This window comes from Trematomus bernacchii, unplaced genomic scaffold, assembly GCF_902827165.1.
Source record: "Trematomus bernacchii unplaced genomic scaffold, fTreBer1.1, whole genome shotgun sequence".
NCBI lineage: Eukaryota > Metazoa > Chordata > Actinopteri > Perciformes > Nototheniidae > Trematomus > Trematomus bernacchii.
Genome location: NW_022987616.1, coordinates 6,247,656 through 6,266,729, shown reverse-complemented (window position 1 = coordinate 6,266,729; position 19,074 = coordinate 6,247,656). Strand labels below are relative to the sequence as shown.

Genomic DNA, 19,074 nt, shown 5'->3' with positions numbered 1-19,074 from the left:
CTGAGTATACAATAATGCATTTACATTACGGTGTATTAATGATAATGTCCTACAACAGAGTAGATATGTTCATAAGATAACACAGGCTAGAAATATATATGATTAATGAAAATGTACATAATAATAGAATAAAGTAGATTTATATTTCACCCTTCACAGCTCTTGAACTTGCAGCTTCTGGTGATTCATAGTTTTGCTCAATATTTAATCATGGCAGATGTTTGTCTACCCCGGGAGTATTTCTCCAGAGAGAAAGAGAAGACCCTTTCTCTACACTTTTCTTCTGTAGCGTCTTATCAGTACAACTATTTCTGACGTTTCTAAGCAACTAGCAAATCTTTATATTTAACCCAGCCTTTTCTTTGAGGAGCGTGAATTGTAGAAATCGTCAGAATCAATTGTCTCCTCTCGCTGAAAAGCTCAGAATGGAGAACTTCAGGCTGTCCAGCGGTTCAATCAGTGTGTTGTCAGCAAGTGACTTTTTTATCTGATTCACATTTAAACTAATTGAAAAACTAAATTAAAAGCCACACATGCATCGCATCTCAGCAACCTTCTGGAAAAGGTTTTAATAACTAATTGTGTATGGCGAATTGATTTTCTCCCTTCTGTCTCCCCCATGCACTGCCCTCCGAAGGTTGCAGAGGCAGAAATGAGGAGGGGAGGGCGGGGGGGGGGGACACTTTAATTTAAAGGAGAATTAAATCACTGTCAGAGAGAATAAAGTGTGCGGTTTACATCCAATAATGTCATCCATAAAGATGGAGACGATGTGGTGGAGCTGGCGTGTTTCAGAGCTATTATGCTACAGCTGTTTGGGTCATTTCTCCTCCTAACCTTTAGGATTGGGGAGTGAGCAATGAGTTTTCTTATTACGGCACAATGTCATTAATAACATGGCCCTGTGGTTATTAATCCTGATCACCTGCTGTGGGTGTGGGGCCCTCTCACACACACACACACACACACACACACACACACACACCACACACACACACACACACACAACTGCGAGTCAATCAGTCATTGCACTCCCTCTGAGCATTAAATAATGTTTCTTCTTCCTGTCTCTACTCTTCATTTTTCGTGACCTCTCCTCAGTTTTTATATCTCGTTTTATTATGTCCTATGTTTGTCCTCATGAGACCTACATCGTATGGTGTTTTATGTTATTGTTGTATTGTATTTTTAATGTATTTGTTTGTATATTACACTCTGTCGTTTCTTTTCATAATGTTCCTGTAATTGTATTTATCTTTTTAAACAGTAATAATGCCACATAAGATATATTGATTTTATTTTTTAAGCATAATTAGAAGCAAGGAAGCTTTAAAAATAACATTGGATCTGTGTAATCAAAGCTATAATATATTGACGGCCCCTAAGTGAAACAAAAAAAGGCATTTTAATGATTATTTAGAGGCTCACATGTATGCCGAATTCAAGAAGGAACCATGTTAACTAATACAATATATTTAGTTATATTGTAATATGTGTGTGATTTTGTTAAAAAACAATTATAATCTTACATTTAAACTTTGATTTGATGTTTTCTCCCGCCGCAGAACCCAACTTCGTGTCCTCCTACGATATCGGCAACTTCACATACTTCTTCTTCCGTGAGAACGCGGTGGAGCACGACTGCGGCCGGACGGTGTTTTCCCGCGCTGGAAGAGTTTGTAAGAACGATATTGGCGGACGCTTCCTGCTGGAGGACACGTGGACGACCTTCATGAAGGCTCGACTGAACTGCTCTCGACCCGGAGAAATCCCCTTCAACTACAACGAGCTGCAGGGAACCTTTTACCTGCCGGAGCTCGAGCTGCTGTACGGCATCTTCACCACCAACGTGTGAGTTACAAACGCTCAATCACTTCCATTTAAAGTGCAATCATTAGACAGGATGAGGATAAGTGCATTGTGACACACTGAAAAGCTTTCTGGAAATAGGGGCTAGACAATAAACAGGTAGCATTCATAACTTCTTTTACTTACAGAATTGGAGAGTTTGTGTATTAAACAGAAACATTTACAAGCAGAGAAACACCTAACACTAACTACATACCCTGAAACTAATCTGCTTAATGATCCCAAACATTAATTATATCACTCTAAACTATTTTTTTCAAATAGTAATGATATTATAAACATAGATATATGCAAAGAGGAAAGGGATGGAATAAATAAAATGCATTTCAGAGTAAATTAAACTTGCGAAAGCCCTGTCACACTGTCCCGAAATTGACACCACATGGACACACGAATATGGAATTGTGAATTTGCACACGAAGGCAACTTTTACATTACATTTAAGACTGCAACAAAAACAATTATGTTAAAGTACTATGATACTGTACTGATATTTTTCAGACTTCTTCTTTACTTTCTCCGTCTTATATGTAGAAGATATTAAGTTTTCTCCGTCATGTTGTTTCCATAGCAACAACAACTTCCTGTCAACTCGCCTTCAAAATAAAGCATCTAAATAAACCAGGAAGTTAACCTAAATTACACTTAAGACCTACAACTGCAACGAAAGTAACAAAAACAATGTTTTCAGTTTCACAGAACACAAATTGGGTTGTTTACATAATATGTTTACATGATTTTGTTGTGCACTATAAAACAACCAGATGGACCACACGATAAAGGAAATGTTCAAATTCGGGCATTTTCCGCCCCGATGGAACCGATGATCAGACGAAGATGACACGATTTGACGAGATGCCCTCACGGGTGCCTTACGAAGGGCAAAATGGGACACACGAATTTCAACACGGAAATGAACCTTCGCAAGGTCCTTCGGCAATTTTTTGGCATGCCAAAGATTTTGCCACCGCTCGCGAAGTTGCTGCCGGAGCCTGAGAAAACTCCACCGGCGGTCATACGATTGGCTTGAGATGCCCTCACGAATGGGCCCGATGTTGTTACGATCAGAGCCGAATTTGAACATTTATCGTGTGTCCATCTGGTTGACAATTTCGGGACAGTGTGACGGGCGCTTTAGGGACATTTTAGCGTATTGAAGATTTGACATATTTACCCAACAAATGCAAAGCAAAGAAAAACAATGACCAACACAATTCACTGTTGGAGTCCACTGAACAAAATGTGTGATAAGTCACCACATTTGTGTTGTCTAATCAGCGTTGATGGTAAATATAGTCGTTTGAAGCAATAAAACTCATTTTGTTCAATCCTCTAACATCTCCATCTACAAAGTCCTTATTCTGTTCTGTTCTGTTATTTGCACACACACCTCTTTGAAATGAATGCTGCCTTTGTAAAGAATTAGAATGAAGTCAATTATCGAGTCTTCAGATTCAAGTTTTCAAAAGTTATTTTCCAAATAACACCCCAGTCAGTGTCTCTCTTTGTCTGAATGAAGCATCAGAGAGGAATCAGATGAAAACTTCTTTGTTGATTTTAATTGCACCCGCAGAATAGCTTCATGTATAATTCACCGTGTTGTTGGCACACGTTGTCAGCTGAGTAAACAAAACGCACTTGGGACTGCATTAACTAGACATGTGACCTTTGTAGCTCGCTCCACGCTGAGCATATGAAGTTGAGTGATATATGACAGCGATTGTTACATGATAAAGTGCATCTACATTTGAATTTCCAGTAGAAAATAAACATTCAAACGTGACATTTGAATCCATGAAAGAAACATATCATCACTTATTGATGTTGACACATAGGGGGAAAGAGATGGGATGCATCCATGGAATGAAAAGCAATATTTCTATTGTCACAAACACCCTTTTTTTTTTACTTTCTCATTCCTACACTATTATTAAAAGCTGAGTAATCTATTTCTTTATGGTCATTGCCTTCCCAAAAAGTCCTTTGAAGGGTATTGGAAACATTCCCCTGCAGGCCACAGAGTTTAATGAACAGCCCGCAGTGGATTATAATTCAGCGCACCCAGTTTAAGTTGAGAGTTAATACTCTCATTTTTTACTTTCTCTTCGGACGGAGGACTTGTTGAAACTGACATCTTAAAAAGTCAAAGCTTGTATTTCAGGCCTGAGATCTACCAGTTAATCAGACGGGCCCGGGCAGCTTAATTGTGTCCTGTGGCTAGATTTATCATCCAATAATAACGATCACTTACGTCTGTCGGTCCGCCGTTTGATTTGTATTGTTGGGTGGGAATAAAACAAACACACAGAGGTCAGATTTACAAATACCAACACAATCTGAGAGTTATTTACTACTGCTTCGGTGTCATTTCCGAAATTATTTTCATCCAATACTTCCCTCCTTCATCCATCATCCTCCCTTTTTTGTTCCCCTGTATTCAGAAACAGCATTGCTGCGTCTGCGGTGTGTGCCTTCAATCTCAGCGCCATATCGCAGGTTTTCAACGGGCCCTTCAAGTACCAGGAGAACTCCCGCTCAGCGTGGCTGCCGTTACCCCAAACCCCAACCCCGAACTTTCAGGTAACCAAAATCACACCAGAAACACTGAAACGAGCTGAATCCCAGATCAAATGCACGCTGAAGGCTCTTTGAGCAGGCTGTCTCTCAGTGATCCTGCTGTTAGTTAAATGGTGTTGTTTGTTTTTCATGTATTGTGTATTTGTCTATGTTGATGTACACATGGAGCTGCTGTGATGCAAGTCACATTTCACACTTGATCGTATCGATTATCGTATCGTATCGTATGAAGAGGGTCCATTTTACAAAAGGATTGCACGCGTTTGCAACCGGCTAAACCTGCACAAAAATACGTTTATGAAGTTCAGATTCTTAATGATCTTTTGTTCATGCTTGAGGGGATCTAAACCCACCACACTAAGCTATATATATATAACTATTTGTTGTATTTTTAATACTTTTTTTATGCATGCTTTTTTGGATGGCGCAGCGTTTGCAGCTCCTAAAGATAAGACAAAAAACAAATGGTGTGGTTTTGAGAAGTTGTGCGGACATAAGAGGAGAGAAGATCTTTAAATGTTCTTCCACATATACTCTTTTAGGCAATGTAATGGGCGGATGAGTTTGAGGTCAGAGCAGATCATTACAAGATAAGAACAAAAGAAACTATGCCAAGAAATGTTTTCAAGTTATTGATCGGTGCATGCCATGATTTATGGGCATTTTATAATTAAAAAGCATGGGTGGATTTTCCTTTTAGCTTATGGAAATGCACATTCATTTATCCTATATATGTTACATTCAATGTTATGTTTCCTTATCATGCAAAAAAACCTTTCTTTTAATGTGTTAATTAGCAGTTCTTAGTGCCAGCTATCTTTTAAACTGTTAACAAAGTCTGCTTTGAACCAATAATGGAGACAAAATTGGGACATTTGAAAAAGTGATCGGGAAATGTCTCCACCATCTCCAGCTGGATGCACGCCTTAAGACAAGAATGCATGTGGTGTATGTGTATCCCATCATTTCCTCTCCTTCAATCACCGCTCTCTCTGAACACATTTACCACCGCTCGTTATCAAATCCCGTTTCTTTTTTACCGTGGCACAATCGTTCCTTTAAGGTGTTTCATAGCCTCGTTATCTGAACTCGGGTCCCCTTTCTAATAAACTGTCCATGTTTCGCACAAGTGGCCACTTTATGATTATGTTTATGCCCTCAGTCTTAAAACCGAGAGCAAGTGCCAGGTCACTTCATTCAGATTTTAGTCACTGCTCTGCACTGAGACACAGAGGAATGTTTTATTAGCCCGAGAGGCTCTCCGGGTGTCTAGCGCGCTTAGCAGATGCGAGGGAGCTAATCCACGCGCTCTCCGTGAGGGATTGAATTCCCTCTGAGGTCTCGCTGCCAATCTGTGACACACTCCTCACTTCCACACATGTTGTCCCATCACGGGCCCTCTATCATGTTTCTGTCAACCCAGCAGCCCGCGGAAAATGCTATCGAGAAGTCACACACACATTATCTGTAACGACATGCAGAAGAAAGGGGATGCTGAAAAAGTGCTAGCTGTGACAAGAAAAAGCATGGATCTATGACTTAAGGCGCTCATATCTACGTGTCTGAAATCCCCCTACCTTCAAGAAAACCCATTCCTTCTATCTGACCACATATTTATTCTGCTTAGCATACTGTAGGTGCATCAAAGAGCAGTTTCTATATACCATAAGCTTTTATGAGGCTGTGTTCCTCAAGGATAAACCAGGATCAGTTCTCCCCTCCATCCTCATCTCTCTCTTACGCTCCGGCACACTACCTGCCCCTCACCAGTGGACCGATACACACTTTATCTAGGTTTCAGTGACATCTTCATCAAGCATTTGTCAATGTTGGAGGATTAGATTTACGAGCACAGGATTTATGGCCTGCCTCGTTCTTTTTTTTACCGCCCCTTTGTTCACACACACACAACTGAGGGAGACTATCACACCTATAAAAGCCACATACATATCCCCTGTACACAAATACGCCCTCAAAAATAGGGTTGTTGATTGCTGTCAAATAGGGATAATTATCACCGTGAAGTCATCGCTCAACGCACACACTGCTCATTGATTGAGCACTTCATTCCCATTCTGTCTGCAGAGAAAAAACGCCCCTGTATTTGAACCTCGGGGATTGATACTGGCTGTGAGTCGTGTGCGTTGAGTTTAAGGAGCTGATACCGTCTCTGTGTTGTACGGGATTGCTGTCACACTGTAATTGCTAGTTTACAAATGCATTCATTGTAGATGTCCATACAGAAACAATATGTCATGAACTTTTTAGAAAAGCCTTGTTATTAATGACACTAATGGCCTTTAAGTGACATTGATCAGCATAGCTATAGCTGGCAATTGTGTACATTATAATCCATTGAATATTGACAAGACAAAGCTATAAATGCAAATGTATAGTACCTGAAATGATGGGTTGCATTATACTAATGAACATGCCTTTGCAAATTAGTTTATCAGCTTACGTTACGGTACAACTAACGCCAAGCCAAAGCTTAAAAGTGAATGCCAGCTCGCCAACCCTAAATCATGTTATTTTACAATCCATCAAATATTTGCAATGTTTTAATAGTTACAGTCTATTGAAATATTGCCAATGCAGAGCCATTAATACTTGCACATTGTTGCATATAGTACGTTTTAGTTAGAGTCCAAGCCAAATGCTGCTGGAAAGTTGATATATTTCAGATACAACAATCAAGAGTACTTTGTGCTTTCCTTTCAATGTTATGTATGATAATTTGGTGCCAACACTGATAAAATGTTACCTGATGCTGACATTTGAAGTCACCTGAAAGCATTTTAAACAAAAGCCCATTTGGCAAAAAACATGTGTAATACATATTTCTCTGAGGGCACTTATCATCCTGGCGCACGGTGCTGATGATGAGCGGGAGGTTAGATAGGCCCTCAACTCAAATGGAGGTTCTGTCCCTCACCTTGACTGTTCTGAGGAAATCACCACATCCGTCTCTCTGTCCATTCACACATTTCATAAACCCTCGCTGATCAGAGCATAGCTTTGGTCTCCGTGTGACAGAAATACAATCAGGCTCACACTTGGACACACACATGCACGCAATCCAAGGCCAAACCACGAAAGGAAACCTTAGACATATGTTATTATAAAACCCTCACCACACACACACCCGCTACATTTATCCCATAAGCAAGAGGCACATTTAAGGAGTGTTGCCTTCCCCTGTCCTTCAGGGCTTTCATTTCCCATCTCCTGATGTGGCCGAGGGCGCTGATCCGTTGCCCATCTCAGGGAAGTCCACCATGATTCTCTTCTGTCAGCCCAGGGAAAGGCGAGGGATTGATCTGTTTAAAGTGTCCGTTTCTTCTGCAGCTAGTCAGCAGGAACTAATCTGCAACCAAGGTCCAGTCTCAGCTTAGTGCGACGAGTCTGCGCTTGCCCGGAGCAAAACAGTTCAAAACAAAAACAGTGCCAGTCGTTTGGGTTAGTGTAATTGTCGTGCACGGCTTATTTTAGTTTTCTCTGCTCCGTGTCTTGGAGACTGTTCTTTGTGGACGGGGCCTCGTTCACTGAGAAGGACACACATGGTTAGCTGTAGTCATCCAGCTCTGCCTCAGCTGGCTGGCTTTGTGGTACACTTAGTCACATTCTGCTTGGTGGAAAATAGGCTCTGCATTCCCACGCTAAAAGGCATGAAACATTTCACAATTTGACATATTTCTAAGGTAATGCAATGCTTTTTAAAGGGTTTGAAGAAGTGAAGGATATATGAAACACACAAAGCTTATTTTTCAGTACAAATGGTAACAGTTGTCTGCTGCACTTAGTCACATTCTGCTTCCCACCCTAGAAAGTACGACAAATGTCACGATTTGACATATTTCTCAGCTAATGCCATGCTTTTTAAAGGGTTTGAAGAAGTGAGAGATATATAAAACACACAAACCTTTCAGTACAAATTGTAACAGATTGTCCCTGGACCGCATGCTACAGACACATAAAGGGAATATTCCTTTCCAGCACTTTCTGTTTTAGTACGCAATTAGTGCTACATCTTCATAATGCAGCCTTTCTCTGTTTAATATTCTTTATAATGCTGGTTGGAGCTCTTTCAGCTGGAAAGCAATATTCAGATTGCCAAACACTCAATTCCTATTTGTTTCACATATAAAAGAAATACCAACTAAATAAATTAACACTTTCTATTGTTCACCATCACAATAATACTCTTATTTCTCACGTTAACTCCCACGTTGACACTGTTCTTTTTATTGCACTTCTTCTTATTAAATGAATTCCGGGAAATATCTAACATATTATATTACCCATTATAACAAAGTGCTGCAGCACGGACGCTGCTTCAGTAGAACAAACTCTACTGGGACTCAGAACGAGAACTTAGAGTCAACACGACCTGATAAACCAAATTAATCTGTGTCGATGAAATCTACCTATTCACGTGAGATGTTCCTGTTGTCATTTCTTTCTTGAGCAATCCTTTGTTCGAGCGATACGGCAGCATTTTCTGTAATAACATGAATAGCAATAATAAAGCTCTGAAGATGAAAACATTTTTAAATTAGATTGTAAAAATGAGCAATCAGAGGCTTTATTATTAGGGTACCAACAAAACTCACCAGCAATATATATGCATATGAGGAAGAATCTAATAAAGAGATAACTACTTGCTCAGTTAAACACTCATTCAGTCTTCTTGACTACAGTCTTAAAGTCGTGAGGATAGAAAACTATTACAATGATGCTGCAATCGACTTTATAGCCTCGTCCATTTAATCATTCATCCCTCTCTTTTCATATCTCTGGTGGGACAGAAGTCTTATTAACGTAGCTTTTCTTCCCACAGTGCTCGGAGCTTTTATTAATGCTTTCCTTCCTCTCTGTTTCGCCTTCACAGTGAGCAGAGGTGGGAAGTAGTGGAGTACAAATACCTTCGTTACTGTACTTAAGTACATTTTTCTGGTGTCAGTACTTTACTCCAGGACTTTTGACTTTGACTTCTTACATTTGAACACAAATACCTGTACTTTCTACTTCTTACATTTGAACACAAATACCTGTACTTTCTACTTCTTACATGTTGAACACAAATACCTGTACTTTCTACTTCTTACATGTTGAACACAAATACCTGTACTTTCTACTTCTTACATGTTGACACAAATACCTGTACTTTCTACTTCTTACATTTTGAACACAAATACCTGTACTTTCTACTTCTTACATTTTGAACCCTAAGACCTGTACTTTCTACTTCTTACATTTTGAACCCTAAGACCTGTACTTTCTACTTCTTACATGTTGAACACAAATACCTGTACTTTCTACTTCTTACATTTTGAACCCTAAGACCTGTACTTTCTACTTCTTACATGTTGAACACAAATACCTGTACTTTCTACTTCTTACATGTTGAACACAAATACCTGTACTTTATACTTCTTACATGTTGAACACAAATACCTGTACTTTCTACTTCTTACATGTTGAACACAATACCTGTACTTTCTACTTCTTACATGTTGAACACAAATACCTGTACTTTCTACTTCTTACATGTTGAACACAAATACCTGTACTTTCTACTTCTTACATTTTGAACACAAATACCTGTACTTTTCTACTTCTTACATTTTGAACCCTAAGACCTGTACTTTCTACTTCTTACATGTTGAACACAAATACCTGTACTTTCTACTTCTTACACTTTGAACACAAATACCTGTACTTTCTACTTCTTACATGTTGAACCCAAATACCTGTACTTTCTACTTCTTACATTTTGAACACAAATACCTGTACTTTCTACTTCTTACATGTTGAACACAAATACCTGTACTTTCTACTTCTTACATTTTGAACCCTAAGACCTGTACTTTCTACTTCTTACATGTTGAACACAAAATACCTGTACTTTATACTTCTTACATGTTGAACACAAATACCTGTACTTTCTACTTCTTACATGTTGAACACAAATACCTGTACTTTCTACTTCTTACATGTTGAACACAAACACCTGTACTTTCTACTTCTTACATGTTGAACACCAAATACCTGTACTTTCTACTTCTTACACTTTGAACACAAATACCTGTACTTTCTACTTCTTACATGTTGAACCCAAATACCTGTACTTTCTACTTCTTACATGTTGAACTCAAATACCTGTACTTTCTACTTCTCACATTTCCCAAACAGCTTGGTTCCTTTAGTTTGAAATGTGTGTTTGGTGGCGTGATCATTATTATTTAGAGTCATGCGTGCCTATTGATTTTGAACACGATCCGTGTATCCATCATTTCCTGGTCTTCTCTAAAGAAGAGGGACCAATGAAAACGTTGTCATGTGCCGTTGTTCAGCATGGAAACATTCATTAGCTAACAATGACATTATTGTTCTATTAATATAAAGCGAGGTCAGGTACTCTTTAAAACAGCTGCTAGTTATGGGTACTTTTTACTGAAGGGACATTTCAAAGCCTCTTTACTTTGACTTGAGTAAAGAAGTTTAGTCAGTACTTCTACTTTCACCAGAGTATTTTTAAACACAAGTATCTGTACTTCTACTTGAGTAAGGATGTATGTACTTCTCTTTCTGCAGTGCGGCACCATCGACTCCGGCTCCTACGTGAACCTGACGGAGAGGAACCTGCCGGACGCTCAGAAGTTCCTCCTGATGCACGAGGTGGTCCAACCGTGGTTCCCGTGCCCTACTTCATGGAGGACAACGTGCGCTTCACTCATGTGGCGGTAGACGTGGTGCAGGGCAAGGACACGCTGCTCCACATCATATACCTGGCTACAGGTGGGTTTATAGTGTGTGTGCATGCATTGTGTTTGACTTAGACTTTGAGACAGTATTTGTGTCTACATGCTGTACATATTTCTGTCTCTCTTTTGTATTAATTGCAATATTTTGTGTGTGATGGAAGTGCCAGCTGTGAATTTGTGACTTTTTATTGATCCTGAAAACTCTTTCTAAGTTTGAGCAATGGCCTCCTACCTACCAAAGAAGTGTACATAGCTATAGACGTGTTGAAGCCTTAAACATGAGCATTTTGGTTGTGGTCATCTTAAAAATGACCATACAGTATGTGGATAGAGTTTGGGAAGACTGAGACCCAGCTTGGCCAGGTACCGTTAGCAAAAAGTACACATACTTCCTATATGAACATCATGCTGTTGAAACAAGTGCTAATTAGATAATTTAATCATTCCAAAAATGGTAGCTAATGTAATAAATCAAGTGAAAATGATAGGGTCATTTTCTTATAGATTTATGCATACTTCTTTTTGCAGACGTAGGTTGTCCTTTGGGTCCCACATTATGTCCTATTTTGCTTATCTCACACATTTCTATATCAGTTTTTTTGTGCATTCACAGGTTTAATATTGAAGGTTGTTTGCCAGCGTTGCCTGCACTGTCAGCCAAATCTGCTCAAATCACACCTACAGTCTTGGAGCAGCAGATTAGCATAGATTAGCATTTTAACTCTTAATAAATAATACCCAACATAGCTTTCTAAATTCAAGCTTTAATTTCTACTTATTGGGTCGTGAATACTGATTGTTTTACATAAATAGGTTTTATCTAAAAAGAGTTTTAAGGGGCCTTAAAACCTTGAAAGTGCAGCCTTTGCACATAAAAAAGCAGACAGAAAGAAACCAATAGATGTGTTCTTCTGAGGAGGCATCAAAGCTCTGTCTTCTGACCCCAGTTTGATCACTCCTTCCCTCCATATGTCCTCCACATGCACCGGCAGAACACACATCACTCTCATGCAATCACTCAGCGAGAGATCCTAGACACCATGAAACAGCCAACAGGCGTGTGTCAAAAGGAAACACACCGGTAATTAATAACACACACACACACACACACACACACACACACACACACACACACACACACACACACACACACACACACACACACAGTGTACCCTTCCATGTTATCCCTTTCCAAGCTGCATGGCACCACCTGCTTATCAGGACACTGTTTGATCACATTGTGATGTTATACTTGGCAAAGAAACACTATCAGACACCAGCGTATGGTGTGTGTCCGGTGTTATGATAAAGCAGACAGTATGAATTATGAGAGGATGTTCTGAACAGAATTTAAACGTAGTGTGCCTCGCTTCACCGTGCTAATGTACCGCTGCCCCGCTGGGAAATGTCAACATGATCGTCCCATTGTTAGTCAATGTTATTTTAGGCTATCACACACTCTCACACACACACACAACACACAGTCTGTTCCAGTTCACCGGCTCCATGCTTGGCATCTCCCTGGAAAACTCCCCTCTCATTGTTTGCACGGCGCTGTGATCAATGTAGCGTCGGAGCAGAGCTGCCCACACTGCAAGTTCCCCAGACACTAACCAGACGCTAATGAAAACATCTGAAGTCCTGCCAAAGCTATTGGGTAGCGCACATACTGTATCTAATCACATGCTATTATTAACGCTTAAACGCACCCTGCTGATTGGGGCCGCTGTGGAAAACGTGAAACCTCCAACTGGGGGTCCGAAAACGTCCAGGTGTAGAGTTATGTTATTCTCCCCCACCCTAGTCATTTCAGTTCTGCAGCGTTGTTCTCTTGAAGCTAACAACATTCAGTTAAATGCAAAAGACTTTCCTGAATGTTTATTGGCCAAACAAAAGAGCAATTTTCTAGCTAATTCCACAGCGGAGAGCTAGTAGAGCCTCAAGAGTAAAAAGGAATTACTTACTCATTACATATGACTCATTGAAAAAGTAATTACATTGCTTCAGTAATTGTTCACCAAGAGTTTCTCGACACATGTGGGATTAAAGAACAAGACATGTCAGATCCAGAACTAGAGCTCTCAGTGTGCAGACATGGCATTTTACATCGGTGAAAATAAGGCAAAAATCCCCCCGAGTGATTTCGGATCCGCTCCAAAATGTAATGGCTTCTTCTTTTGCGTATGCTATTCCACTTCTTCAAGTTTTATGAATTTTGAGCTAGTGTTTTTTTCGTTATTCTGTAATCTTTAAGCATTTCTGGCTGCCTCACCGCACCTCTAGTTCCTGCATGTTAGCACTTTTCTATTCACTGAAGCCACAAAAACATTATCAGTGATTATATCTCTTCAGTGAAAAGTGAAGGAAAACTATAAAAATACACTTCGTAAAACTACATTAAACGTAGTATTTTGAAGATAAACATTACAACTTATTTCACTTTAGGCAACTAGAGTATTTGTTTAGGTAGTTAGGGAGAACATATTGTGGTTTGGGTCAAAATAACAGCATTTTTAAAGTGCTAGAAGGTCCTTTCTGACCCATAGAAGCTAATATGAAGCTAATAACCATTGATAAAGCCAATTTAAGAGACCAATAACATTAACCAGCTCTCCATGAAACAAGAAAGGAAACAACAACCTTATTATCAGAGTTCTGAAGGTCACCTGATCTGGTAATTCTCATTACTGTAACAAGTGACTTAATAATGCCCAACACCGCTCGGGGCGATACTCAACTTTTACATGCCTTACTTTGAAACTTCCTATTAGTAATTCACCCTGCTTCCCTTTCCAACGCTGTGCACCCAATTACTGTTTCTTCACCCAGGGGACTGCATGTATAATAGATGGTGTTTGTTGTCGCCCTCCAAAAAGAAAATGCCCCCCCCAACTGCATCGCACCTTACATAAGAATAAAGGTCAGGCGTGTTCACGATGACGTGGGTTTCAAAAGTATAGTGTATGACCCACAAATGAAACGTGAGCTTGTTCATATTGTACTTCTTAAATATATCTGTAAACATATATTACACAGTAGTGTTCATGTGTTAATAAGCCCACTTTCAGTCAATTCAAGTTGAAAATATGTTCTAACAAAACTAACTTGATAAAAAAAAGCCCTATAACTTATTTACATAGCAACCTTGAAATACACCCTTCCTATTTCCTCTTATGATAAGCAATCTGAGGCTTCTGTTTTAAGGAATGAGCTGCTAACAAATAAATGAAACCCTATGGAAAGCTGTCATTTAGCCTGCTGCATCATTTACTTACATTGGATTGAGTTTGCTAACTTATAACTTAGCTTATGAGGCAATAAACCTGACCTCTAGTGAGTGGCCCAGCCCTTCGAATATCTTTCTGTATGTGGCCCTCGGTGAAAAAAGTTTGGACACCCCTGCAAGTCTGGAATATCCCCTTAAATATAAGTAGGCTAGAACATCATGTATTCAGCTGTCATACTGTACCTGTTCCCTGTCTGCAGCTCTGCATGTTGATGGCAAAAACCAAGCCTGGCACATCAGCCACCTCCAGTGTTTTTGACAGTCTTATATCACAGCTTCTTTGTTAGGAAGCGATTGTTGTGTGGTTCATCTTGAGTTCACATTAAAGTGTATATTTGTGTTGTTTTCCCGGTATCAAACTCCTGCTTCTCCCTGTGACCGAATCCTCTCTTCCCCCCCTCCCCCTCCCTCTCTTTCTCTGGGAGCTAATTCATTTTATATGCTACACAAATACGGCCAGGATCCGTTGAATTTTCTGAATATTGTGTTGCAGATGAACGTGTTCAAAAGGGGGGTTCGTTTAGCACGAAACACTTGAAATAACTGAAGGATAAGTTAGAAAAGAAAGTAGAAAGAAAGTGAGGTCAAAGAAAACTATTACTGCTAAATTATTTACAAATGAACAATAACAAGATATCAAGCAAGGTATTATATATACATAAGTATGTGACAGATGAAATATTAAACTGAATATATTAATGCATTTTTGTGAAGCACTTTGAATTGCCTTGTGTTGAAAGGTGCTATATAAATAAACGTGCCTTGCCTTGCCTTTCTCCTCCAGATTACGGCACTATCAGGAAAGTGCTCTCTCCTCTCAATCAGTCCACGGGGAGCTGCCTATTGGAGGAGATCGAGCTGTTCCCTCCCAGGAAGAGACAGCCGATCCGCAGCCTGCTGATCCTGCACAGCCGCAGCGAGCTGTACGTGGGAGTGAGAGACCAGGTCATCAAGATCCCTCTCAAGAGATGCAGCTACCACAAGAGCAGAGAGTGAGTATATGAGCCTATTGTGCAAAATCCACTTGTTCACGTCTCCTCTACATCAACATGTGTCCCCTCTTCTTCATGTCTCTTCTACATCAACATGTGTACCCTCTTCTTCACGTCTCTTCTACATCAACACGTGTCCCCTCTTCTTCATGTCTCTTCTACATCAACACGTGTCCCCTCTTCTTCATGTCTCTTCTACATCAACACGTGTCCCCTCTTCCTCATGTCTCCTCTACATCAACATGTGTCCCCTCTTCTTCATGTCTCTTCTACATCAACATGTGTCCCCTCTTCTTCATGTCTCTTCTACATCAACATGTGTCCCCTCTTCCTCATGTCTCCTCTACATCAACATGTGTCCCCTCTTCTTCATGTTTCTTCTTCATCAACATGTGTCCCCTCTTCTTCATGTCTCTTCTACATCAACATGTGTCCCCTCTTCTTCATGTCTCTTCTACATCACCATGTGTCCCCTCTTCTTCATGTCTCTTCTACATCACCATGTGTCCCCTCTTCTTCATGTCTCTTCTACATCAACATGTGTCCCCTCTTCTTCATGTCTCTTCTACATCACCATGTGTCCCCTCTTCTTCATGTCTCTTCTACATCACCATGTGTCCCCTCTGTGTAAAGACACTCTGAAAGTTTCAGGAAAAAAGATTCTCTCTCTCTCTTTAAAACCTGTCTGAAAATGAGCTTTTCAGATTTTGGCCACTTTGTGATGTCATAACGATGTTTTGGCTTGTATAACCATTAGCCAATCAGCAACCAAGGTAACCCCCCCCCACCTTATCACCTGAATCTCCTCCTAGAGCACCATTAGCCGCTTTCACACCAAGTACTTTGCCGTACTTAGTTCCCAGCACTTAGTTCCCCCATGGAACTAAGAGCCGATCGCGTTCACACCGGAATAAGTTCCCTGAGGGAAGATTAGGCAAATGCTGACGTCACTTCTTCTTCTTCTGCTTTGGGTTTACTGGCAGGCCGCTGCACAACTTCACGGCGTATACTGCCACCCGAAGTCCCCGGCCGGAAGTCCCCGGAGTTGGGGACTGGCTTCAGTAGAAGCTGCTGGGACTCCCAGCAGCTTCTACTGAAGCCTTCCGAGTAAATCACCAGAACGCCGACACCTCCTCATCTCCACCGCTCCCATGTTTTTTTTTGTGTTGCCATAAGTTAGTCTCTCTCCGTTGGTGCGCGGGGCTAATGCTAATGCTAATAATGCTAATGCCAGCAAATACAATGGCTGCTTCAAAAGACTTTTCCGAGTTTTACGGAGCGTGGTTTGCAATTCGCCCAGCCAATCAGAAATTTGAACTTTTTTTTAAATCCCAGGAACTATCGGAACTAAACGGGAAAAGTACTCCGGTGTGAACGCGCCTAATGTGTTATTTTTAACCAAATATCTCTCAGAGGGGCGTGGGGAGTGGCTCCTTATTTTCATCTGAAGTAACAGACAGAGAATCAGCACTTTGGAAACAGGGCTGAAACAGAGGGGATTATGGGATGCTGCAATGATCTGTTTGGTGTTTCAGCCAATCAGAGACAGGTTCTGTATATATCTGAGACCTGTGATATATTGATGAAAAACAGTATAATAGGGGACCTTTAATCCCAATGGAAACTGTGAAAAAATATGCACACAGAAAAACTTTTAAAGCTCTAACTCTCCAGAAGATGCTGTTTATCTGAGAGAACCAGGCCTGTGTGTCGCTCAGATTTTAAACCCCTTTAAATCAGCTTTTGTCTGAGCCACTCCAACTGCCCTCTGTCCGTCTGTCGGTACATTATCTTCCTCACACACACACACACAGTTCTGCTGCAGCTGTGTGTGTGTGTGTGTGAGGCAGATATATTGTGTTTCAGTCGGTCTTGAAGACACTACGTCAAGGCATAAATATTGGCAAAGGAAAAAACCAGAGACAGAGGCCCGGGTGTGAAGTCTCACCACAAGATACGGATCACATCCATCATCACACAGAGAGGATTCACACCTGCATCTCTCACACAATGAGCTGTTATTGGCACGGAAGAGTTAAGGCTTCATATTACACCTGTGGCTCTGTGATATATGCTGCAGCATTTATGGGCACTTCATCACTATATTCCCTTTTTTTATAGAGAGTGCAAGAGAGTCAGATGAACTAAAAAGATAAAAGAAATAAAAACCAGTCATGCGTTACGTGCCGGGTCAGAGACTTCACTTTCTAGAAGGGTCATCCTTTAACCCTTTAGATGCTAGTTTTCCATTCTTCATGATCTCATATCAGGACCATAATTAATGTCCTAGTGACTTCATGCCATGCCACAGTCTTGCAAGGGTTTGGTGCTAGCTGCACAGACATTTATTGTTTATTTTTTGGATGTCTTTCGCACATATTTCCAGATGAGAATGGGTGAAATTTGGGAAAAGGGACTCAGGGGTGGCTTGGGCCTCCAGTACATTGACTTTAGTGTCAACAAAGAGTAACATAATGCTAGTATTCTGTGCTGCAGACTTGGCAACTTGCATTGTTTGCATCTCTTAAGGCAGGGGTGTCAAACTCAATTTCATCGCGGGCCACATCAGCATTATGGTTGCACTCAAAGGGCCGGTTGTAACTTTAAGACTTTATAAATATACATATATAAATATATAATACATATAAAATAATGCATTATATTACATTATTTCCTGTGCATTGGATTATTATCTGATAGGGTAATAACTTCATAATTAACTACGTCTGAAAGCAGAAGTCTAGGGCAAATAATTGCAAGTCTCTTCAGTGCGCATGTCACAAACAAGATGCATTGTGGGACATGTAGTTTATGGGCAACGTGATCCTGTAAAGTGGCGTGTAACCGTATAATAAACGTATTATATTCTTTGCATGCTCTTGCGGGGCCACATTAAATGAAGTCGCGGGCCGGATTTGGCCCCCGGGCCTTGAGTTTGACACCCCTGTCTTAAGGTATCAATTGTTCACCCCCCTAATTATCATGACACACAGGATTTGATTCGTGATTTTGGACATTTGGTAGTACAAGTAATTCCCTACTGTCCTTAACTTACTGTAGTTTTCCAAGTAGCAAAAAGGCATCAATGCGTTATGTGCAGGATCAGGTACCGTGCCAACCTTTAACCCCTTAGATGCTTGTTTACACTCAATCTATGTCTTACTTAGGGTCTTGATGACATGCTTAATCCTACCTTTTGAAGTGCCTTTTGCAACCATGTTTAAGGTGATGAGATGAGATGAGATGTGATCAGATGCTGTGAATCTTTGTATTCAAGAAAGTCATGCATCACCGTTGTAAATCTGCATCAATAAAGTACAAAAAACAACAGCTATAATGCATTTTAGCTACAGACACAACACACACAATTATCCACAGTATCTACCACGGCATCGTTTCTGAGAAGCAAACTTCAATTGGTCCTTTAACTTCTTTCAACTCACATTACTTTAGTATGCGTATTGTTATTATGTATGAAGCTCATATTATGGAAATGTGCAGAACTAGCATTTCTTGTAACAGTATTTTATCAATATACATATTTAATTTTCATTTCCTTTTGTTCTTTCCTCTGCCCCTCTTT

At 40.3% G+C, this 19,074-nt stretch overlaps 1 protein-coding gene across 1 annotated transcript in view; it reads left to right on the top strand.

The window, feature by feature from the left end:
- Positions 1 to 19,074, top strand: part of sema5a (sema domain, seven thrombospondin repeats (type 1 and type 1-like), transmembrane domain (TM) and short cytoplasmic domain, (semaphorin) 5A) — a 151,765-nt gene that overhangs the window by 75,999 nt on the left and 56,692 nt on the right. The window contains 5 exon segments of the mRNA XM_034132482.1: positions 1,566 to 1,851; positions 4,311 to 4,449; positions 11,044 to 11,137; positions 11,140 to 11,247; positions 15,284 to 15,491. Of these exon segments, the coding sequence (XP_033988373.1) occupies positions 1,566 to 1,851; positions 4,311 to 4,449; positions 11,044 to 11,137; positions 11,140 to 11,247; positions 15,284 to 15,491 (835 nt within the window).